This window comes from Harpegnathos saltator, unplaced genomic scaffold (genome assembly GCF_003227715.2).
Source record: "Harpegnathos saltator strain DR-91 unplaced genomic scaffold, Hsal_v8.6 scaffold188, whole genome shotgun sequence".
Taxonomy (NCBI): Eukaryota; Metazoa; Arthropoda; class Insecta; order Hymenoptera; family Formicidae; genus Harpegnathos; species Harpegnathos saltator.
This window is the reverse complement of record NW_020229970.1, coordinates 370,590-379,307: the sequence shown is the minus strand read 5'-3', so window position 1 is coordinate 379,307 and position 8,718 is coordinate 370,590. Positions and strand designations below refer to the sequence as shown.

At 35.8% G+C, this 8,718-nt stretch overlaps 2 protein-coding genes across 3 annotated transcripts; one reads left to right on the top strand and one right to left on the bottom strand.

Moving 5' to 3' along the window:
* Positions 1-391: 391 nt before the first annotated feature.
* Positions 392-1,946, bottom strand: LOC105186011 (uncharacterized). The gene is made up of 2 exons (XM_011145945.3): positions 1,060-1,946; positions 392-974 (listed from the first exon to the last, which is right to left on the bottom strand). Exons 1-2 carry the CDS (start codon positions 1,158-1,160, stop codon positions 836-838), a joined length of 240 nt encoding a protein of 79 aa, XP_011144247.2. The 5' UTR covers positions 1,161-1,946; the 3' UTR covers positions 392-835.
* Positions 1,947-5,184: 3,238 nt separating this feature from the next.
* Positions 5,185-7,215, top strand: LOC105180512 (uncharacterized). 2 transcript variants are annotated; one of them, XM_025297813.1, is made up of 5 exons: positions 5,185-5,503; positions 5,616-5,771; positions 5,949-6,067; positions 6,311-6,649; positions 6,973-7,215. In XM_025297813.1, exons 2-5 carry the CDS (start codon positions 5,728-5,730, stop codon positions 7,182-7,184), a joined length of 714 nt encoding a protein of 237 aa, XP_025153598.1. In that variant the 5' UTR covers positions 5,185-5,503; positions 5,616-5,727; the 3' UTR covers positions 7,185-7,215. The 2 variants fall into 2 exon arrangements, with proteins under 2 accessions (XP_025153598.1, XP_011134906.1); XM_011136604.3 differs by lacking the exon at positions 6,311-6,649 and having other exon boundaries at positions 5,199-5,503.
* Positions 7,216-8,718: the final 1,503 nt, after the last annotated feature.

Here is an 8,718-nt window from a genome sequence, read left to right as displayed (position 1 = left end):
CTCGGAACCTGGGCCCCGCGGTTGCTAGGAAGTTCGAGCGTTCGAACCTCCTAGACCACCGTCGCCTATTGCTAGTAGGCGCATAATGAAGGTTCTTACAGTGTGTATGATGGCGTCACGCATGCGCCAAAAGGAAAACAAAGTCGAAACTAGGCCAGACTCAAATCCCAGACCTTTCGTTTACTGTGCGATGGTCCTACCACTTAGCCACCATAGGTTAGGTTGGGAGGGAATATGAAACGTTCGTCGAAAGAGTATTTTACCACACCGACTCGCGCCGGGCACTATCCTCATCGTTCTGAGGAGGGGGAAGGGAAGTAAAATGGGAGACATATAGAATTAATTTATACATAATTTTATGTTCTCCAGAATATCATTTATTTGTTCACGGCTTCATACATTATATTTTTCACAGCGCATGCTAACAATTCAAAATCAATGAGCGACTCGCGGTCAAAGTCGCTGCTTTCTTGTATTGTTTTTGTTGCAGTATGTATATTAGTAATATAATTCTTCTTTTCACGAAGAATATTTACAAAATTTTTGAATTTTATACTAATTATACAGATATTTTCTGATAACCATCCATACGTGTGATTGATGCAATTTTCAAATGTAAATAATATATTTAACGTATCTGGTGTTACATATAAGCAATTATTAAAAATTGTGAGTTTCACAATTTGTGAGTTGTCATCTTACATGACGTTATTGTTAATTCTTCTATACGCATCAGGGGAAACGATGACTTATAAAAATTGGCCTGCAGAAATCTTTGGATGTCAGCACGTTGCCCCATTAGCGCATTCCAAGTTTTGATCGGCAGTAGCAGTTATTAACCACGATTATCATCAATGATTATGTCTATGACGGGCTCAGCTCCTACGCTGATTCCGATATTCAAATATTTATAAGCAGTTGCAGTCAAAGCGTATCGGCGTCCTAAGATACGCATAGCAGGAGGTCGTGGAACGCTGAAAAGATATAGAACATTTACATGTCTGAATCTTGGAAAAATTACTACGGATAAACTAAAAGAAACAGCATTATGACACTCACCTCTCGCACATTTTCTTGCTCGGTGGAGCCTCGTCCTCATGTTGAGCAGGCATGTAATAATTTGCGTGTTTAGCGTTCACTTCAGCATCGGCAGCATACATTTTTACTATGTAGACACACCCAAACTTTACTATGTAGACACACAACCGATGAATCTCGAGTTCATAGAGCGACTGAGAGACAGAAGTTTTTTTTCCGAAGCCTAATATTATAGCTACTATAGGGCATCCCCTCTCTTACTCTTCGGAGTTGCAGCGCATGCGCAGATACATTCTTCAAAACAGGAAAGTAAATAAGATACAGCTATCTTTGGTTTAGACTCGGGATAGCATTAGAGATGTCGCTTCCGAACGACATCTCTAATCTTTTAACAATATCAGGGGAGAGGAGAATGTCTTGACTATGGAGCGGCAGGTAGCTCAGTGGGTTTAGAGCAGTTATAAAATAAAATTAAAGAAAGCAGTGATAAACGTACGAACTAAAGACAATGCATGTTTTGCATGGTCTTCGGCATTATATCCAGCTGAAAGACATGGAGACCGGGAATCTTCGTACCCACGTTACACCAAAATATTCAATCTTCAGGATACTGAATTTCCAATGACGATTAAACAAATTACCAAGTTTGAACAGCTAAACAACATATCCATCAATGTATATACCATTCAAGATAAAAAGAAGCAAGAAGAAACATGTACGATCGTTCCGATACGTCTCGCCAGTAAGAAGGAAAAGCATGTAAATTTGTTATATGTGCAAGATCCACGAGAGAATATGGGACATTTCGTGTGGACCAAGAATTTGTCACGTCTTGTGGACATGCAACTAAGTAAGAAAAAATGCAAGAAATATATATGCGATCGGTAAGGAGATATTCACCATAAATACAATATAACAAATATGATATAAAAGAATAACTCGTAATATCCATTTCTTTTCAGTTGCTTGCATAATTTTTATTCCAACGAAAAACTGGAGAATCATATCATAGATTGCAACAAGTTGAATGACTGTGCAGTCATCCTACCAACAGAGGCCAACAAGTGGCTCAGTTTTACCAATTACAGCAGAAGGGAACGGATTCCATTCGTGGTGTACGCTGACCTGGAATGTATTTTAGAGAAAACGCCAAACGAAAAGAAAAAATCGTATGTGTATCAGCATCATAAAGTACATAGTATAGCTTATTACGTACGATGTTCCTACGATGAATCATTATCCACGTATCAGTATCGTCGTGATCCGAATTGCATTTCGTGGTTCGTCGAGGAACTTAAACAATTGGCGCATCGTATAAAAGTTATTTTATATAATAATATCCCTATGGCAATTTCATCACAAGAACAGTGTGCAGCATTTTATAGCGCAACGCACTGTCATATATGTGAAAAATCATTCGCGGTGGGGGATATACGCGTACGCGATCACTGCCATTTAACCGGACAATACAGGGGTCCGGCACATTCAACATTGTAATTTAAATTATACAGATTCCTATTATATTCCGCTAGTTTTTCATAACTTATCAGGTTATTATTTTATTATTAAAGAAGTAGCCACCGCGTTCGATGGTCCCATCGATACTACCAATAACGAAAGAAAAATAAATTTCATTTACCAAACATATTAAAGATACAACAAGTAAAACATCAGACTGGCGAAATCATATTAAATTGCGGTTCATTGATTCGTACAAATTTCTCAGTACCAGTCTCGATAAATTAGCATCGTTTCTCACTAGAGACAAATTAAAAATTGTTCAATCCGAATTTAAACACTTATCCGACAAAGATTTTGATTTATTAACGCGAAAAGGTGTCTTTCCATATGAATATGTGGATTACAATGACAAGCTGCAGGATCAATGTTTACCACCGCGCGAGTCATTCTACAGTTCGCTGACAGGTGATACAGTATCTGAGAGCGATTACATGCACGCCGTGAACGTATGGGAACGGTTTTCTATTCAAATCTTAGGCGAATATAGCGATTTGTACCTGAAGACTGATGTTTTGTTATTGGCTGATATTTTCGAAAATTTCCGCGATAGTTGTATAAAAAGTTACGGTCTAGATCCTGTGCATTATTACACATTGCCAGGTTTCACGTGGGACGCAATGTTAAAACATACAAAAATTAATTTTGAATTACTTACAGATATTGATATGATAATGTTTATCGAACGCGGTATACGTGGCGGTCTGAGTCAGTGTTCCGGTAGATACGCAAAAGCCAATAACCAATACATGCAATCGTACGACCCATCGAAGCCATCTTCATACCTCATGTACTTTGATATAAATAATTTGTATGGCTGGGTAATGTGTCAACCATTACCATACGCCATACCATATGAATTTAAGTGGGTTGATGATACGTCGAATTGCGATTTATCATCAATCCCGTTAGATTCGCTCACAGGTTATATTCTCGAGGTTGATTTGGAATATCCCCAACTTGCATGATGCACACGCAGATCTACCATTCTATGTGCTATGTACTACGCGAACGAAGCCACCGAACAAACGGCAAGAAAAACTCCTTGCGACTTTATATAATAAGCAGTGTTATGTTATTCATTATCGCAACCTGCAGCAGTGCATACGCCATGGTCTTCGTATCGGAAAGATTCATCGCATATTCCAATTCACACAATCTTCATGGCTGCGCAACTACATAGAATTAAATACGCAGTTTCGAACACATGCAACAAACGATTTTGAGAAAAATTTATACAAATTGATGAACAACACGGTATTCGGCAAAACAATGGAAAATGTTCGCAATCACGTCGATGTAAAACTTTTGACAAAATGGGATGGACGATACGGTGCAGAGGCAATGGTCGCAATGCCCAATTTTCATAGCAGGAGCATCTTTTCAGAAAATTTAATTGCAGTTGAATTGCGAAAACTCGAAGTGAAATTCAACAAACCGATCTATATAGGTATGTGTATTCTCGACATATCTAACAAGGGGAGGACGCATCGACCGGGAAGCGGTTTGGAACGAAACTTACGGAGTTAATAGTACTTGACTACTAATAACTCATGGTAATAGCATACGACGCAATACCTCTTCATTTTCGAGAAAAAACGGTCTAAAGAAAAGAGCCAACAAAGTGTACGAGTTAGTAAGAAGGGTATTCAACGAAGCGGCGTAGCGCAGCAGCGAAGGTAACGAACTACCGAGCTGACGGCTGAGGTCCGATCCCTGCTGTATGGTTTTTTTTATTCTGTAAGCATAAAAATGAAACAGAAAACATTAATAATTAATAAAACTGTGTTTCTTAAATATATTAGTGTTTGTTAAATATACTATTAATAATTTAAATTGCAAAAAAACCGTAAATCTTATCTATAAAATATATATGATAAAATATGTATGAGAAAATTTTTATATAATAATTGCAATGGAAATAGGAGTAAAAATATATTATATTTTCGCTGGAGGATTTTTCGATAATAATTCATTATTCTCGTAAATAGAATTCACATATACGAGAGCATTAGTGAATTCACCTTTAAAATCTTCATTTTCAAAAGATCTTTCTTCTAGCGATTCTACATCAACTATTTTGCTTATTGAAGGATTCCCTGACATTGTTATGATATATGTAATTTAAATATGATCACCGAATTGCTCTGTATCACTAGTAAACGCACACTGCTGCTTGCTCTACTGACGACTGTTCCGATGCTCGAATCATTTCGTCATTCTTAACGATCGTTTAGAATGACACAAAGGAAGTTTCTGGAGGGGGATTGCCAGAAGAGATAAAGACACAACACAACTTCAACACAACACGACTTCTACACAATATAGAGAGTTGTAACAGAAATAAATATTTTATATATACAATATATATAAGATTACGAAAAATCATTTCATACTAGTTTAACCCTTTGCGATCGGCCGATTTCGAAGAGATCGATAAACATGGATATCTGTAAGTTGATCTAAACATTTGAATCTAGTATCGGGAGGATAGTTTTCTTTCATTATCGTTAAGCTAAAGCTAAGACTCCATGCATGCGGTGAGCTGCGGCAAATGCTGCGGTGACCAATCAGGAGGGAGGCGCAGGTCCGGTTGCGGCAAGCTCCGGCATGCCGCACCGCACTGCGTTGCGATTAAAATATTTTAATTTTTCTGCACTGTGCCGCACGTCATACGTGCGTCGAATGAATTTGAGAACGCAAAAAGTAGTGAATTTACAACCATCCTTTTTGTAGGTTACGTTATATGTCATACGATACACAAACATGGATCTAATAAGTGAGGATTATTCATGTACGGAATATAGTACTGAGGGTATCAATGAGTTAATAATCCATTATGTAAGAAACCGCCCACAATTGTGGGATTTGAAAGATAAGTGCTACCGAGATAATGGTCTGAAAAAAAAATTGTGGTGTGAGGTTGCCCACGAACTTAATATGACTGGTATGTATTATTATTGTGTTATTATTTGAATTATTAGTACATATTATTTGAAAATGTGTATAAAAACAATGTATATGTATGGATTATATATGGTTTTATATAATTTAAATAGAGGAGTTTGTGAAGAACCGTTGGAGAAATCTTCGAGATCGGTATATAAAGGAGAAAAAAAGTCTGTAACAAAAAGTGGGCAAGCAGCTGTTCATTTTGTACCATGGTCATTTATGGAACATTTACATTTTTTATCCGATACAGTGGAACCTCGCAAGTAAGTGTTATACTTTCTTCAAATGTGAAGTTATAATAATTTTATTGTAGTTGATACAAAATTTATGATATTAATTTTCATTTTTATTTCAATAACGAATGTAATTGTCAGTTTCTCATTTTCATAAACAGTATGCTCTCAAGTAAAGTAATAACTGTTTTATAATGTCTCAATTAGGACTATAACAAACTTCGAAAGTTTAGAACATCCCTTATCTAGAAGCGATACATCACCAACATCTTTGGAGACTTTTCAATCTGAAGAATATATGTACAACATACAAGAAGAGTTTCAAGGTAAGAGGAACAAAAGATAGTAGTGTAAATAACTCTATGCTAGGATGTTATATGAAAGTATTTGAAACTGTCCTACAGTTTTTGTCCTACAGTTCCCCTGTACCTGTATCAACAATATAACTATTATATTGTTGAGTAGGAAATTTTCTTTATAAACAATTTTCTTTATAAAAGAAAATTGTTTTTAAGTAAAACATATTTTAATAAACATTTCATTACATTCTTTTAAACATTATTTTACAGACAATATGTGGGATAACATAAGACAGACAGAACAAACAGATTTTTGTTCACCGCATTTATTAAATATGCCGTCTCGTCCTTCTAATAGTGCCTCTCCTCGTCCTAATAATACTTTGTCTCGTTCTAACAGTGCTTTGATTCGTCTTGATAGTATCTCCCCTCGTCCTAATAGCGCCTCCCCTCGTCCTAATAGCGCTTCCCCTCGTCCTCATTATGCCTCCTCTCGTCCTAATAGTGCTTTTCCTCGTCCTGATAGTGTCTCGTCTCGTCCTCAGACTAGTCATCGAATGAGTAGTCATTCTCAAAATCAGCCTACAGCCAGCAAATGTGCAAAACGAAGTAAATTAATATTTTTATTAAATATATATTTCTTTATTTGTGCAAAATTGTACGGCATATTTAAATTACTTAATTAAGAATTAAACAGTTTGTTCAGTGCGTGTACATACATGCACTGTATAATAAGATATTCAAGTAAATCAGTTGTAAAGTACACCACTGAACAAACTGTTTAATTCTTAATTAAGTAATTTTAATTTAATTTATTATATATATAGTTGATTAATGTGTCAATTTCTATAAATAATAATGATTTTATACGACATAATTGCAAAATTTGATAAATATATATTTATATTATTAATGTTTATTTTCTTTTTCAGCAAAAAGACAATTGTCTGAAACGGGTATAGATGCGGTTGATGAAGCAATTTTAAATTTAGTGGGAAAACAAAATTCGGCAGATACTATGAATTCAGACGATCTTTTTTATTTATCTATATCTCGGGATTCACAGCAACTTAAACGCAAAATTACGCTTAAAGACACTTGTACTACAAGTACTTTCTCAAGTTATAACAGAGGAACAAAATAAAAATTAATCGATTGCACTTTTATATTAATTATGTGTTTCAATCAATTTACCTTCTGCCTGTTGCATGTATGCTTCTCGTTGAAAGTTTGGTAGCTTATTCCATTGCCAAGGTACGTAACCTTCCTTCATAAAATAATCTGCGTACGTATTTCGTATTATCTTGGCGTCATTTGCTGAGTTTCTTCTTATATTTGGTGCTAAATCTCTAAGTGCACCAGATGGTGCTTCGTTTCGCCATTGACCAGGTTCTACATTTCCAAAGCGATCTTCTTCATCTATAAATCCTACTGGAATATATTTTCTCTAACCAGGTAAAACTTTCAGATTTGAATCTCGAAGCCAATTGTGCAGTGCCACACAACTTTTAACTATATTATCTACAGTTGAAGGTGACGCTACAATTGGTCGTCGAAATATTCTCCACTTGGCTGACATTACTCCAAATGTATTTTCAACTACACGCCTTGCTGTACTCAAGCGGTAATTGAAAATAACTTGTTTTGCACTCAAGTTAACACCAGGGTCGTAACAAATTATTCAATAATGGGAATGCTGCATCACCAACAAATACAGCAGGAAGGCAAATATTTGTACCTGGTAAGGCTTTAGATAGTAATGGCAGTGTATTTGTCTCAATGCATCTTCCAAAAACCAGATTTTGAAAAATACCTCCATCACTTTCTCTACCAGCAGAACCAATGCTTACATATGTAAAGCGAAGATTAGCATCAGCAACTCCCATTAAGACTGTGCTGAAAGTGCCTTTATAATTGTAAAAAGCTGATCCTGTATTTTTAAAACATTGTATAGTAACATGTTTTCCGTCAATTGCTCCGACACAATTTGGAAAATTCCATTTATTTTCAAAATCCTCTGCAATTTTGGACCATGTTTCCACACTTGGCGGAGGAAGTACTTGAGGTTGCAGTACCTGCCAAAGTGCTTTCGTTGTTTCTACAATTATCCGTGGCACAGTAGATTTACCTACGCGGTAGAGGTAATGTAGACTTATCATACTATCTCCAGATGCAAGATATCGCAACATTAATGACAAGCGCAGTCCTGGATGCAACGGTTCCCTTGTCACATATATTTTTGAAATAATAGGTTCTATCATCGTTAATAATTTATCAAATTGATGAGGTAACATGCGATGAAAATTGAAAAAACGTTCTGTGTCACGTCGAAGTTCAGCACAAGATTATCGTAAGCACCTTGAAGATAACGTTGCTCTATCATAGGATGAACCCACCATCGAGCTGTTCTCCGAATGACTTGTTCTTGCCTTTTTAATCGTCGTTTTCTTCGCAGGTACAAAGCAAAACAAGCTTTTCATCGCGATTCATTCTTATTTTATTATTTATTTCGATTATATTTTATTTTGTTAATAATTTTTATGTTTTGTTTTGTTAATAATTTATTAATTCTATTTTGTTTTGTTATAATTTTACATTGTTGTCACTCTAAGTGCTTTTATATACACAATACTATGGGCTGCGTTCCAAAACATCAACGAATAGAATAACCATTGATT

What these genes read in the sequence shown, in the direction of transcription:
- LOC105186011 (XM_011145945.3), bottom strand. Translation starts at nt 1,160, where the DNA reads ATGTATGCTGCCGATGCTGAAGTGAACGCTAAACACGCAAATTATTAC. An exon ending in AGCAAGAAAATGTGCGAGAG is followed by an intron (nt 975 to 1,059) that starts GTGAGTGTCATA and finishes ATATCTTTTCAG; the next exon opens with CGTTCCACGACCTCCTGCTA.
- LOC105180512 (XM_025297813.1), top strand. Translation starts at nt 5,728, where the DNA reads ATGGAACATTTACATTTTTTATCCGATACAGTGGAACCTCGCAA. An exon ending in GATACAGTGGAACCTCGCAA is followed by an intron (nt 5,772 to 5,948) that starts GTAAGTGTTATA and finishes TGTCTCAATTAG; the next exon opens with GACTATAACAAACTTCGAAA. An exon ending in CAGCAAATGTGCAAAACGAA is followed by an intron (nt 6,650 to 6,972) that starts GTAAATTAATAT and finishes TTTCTTTTTCAG; the next exon opens with CAAAAAGACAATTGTCTGAA.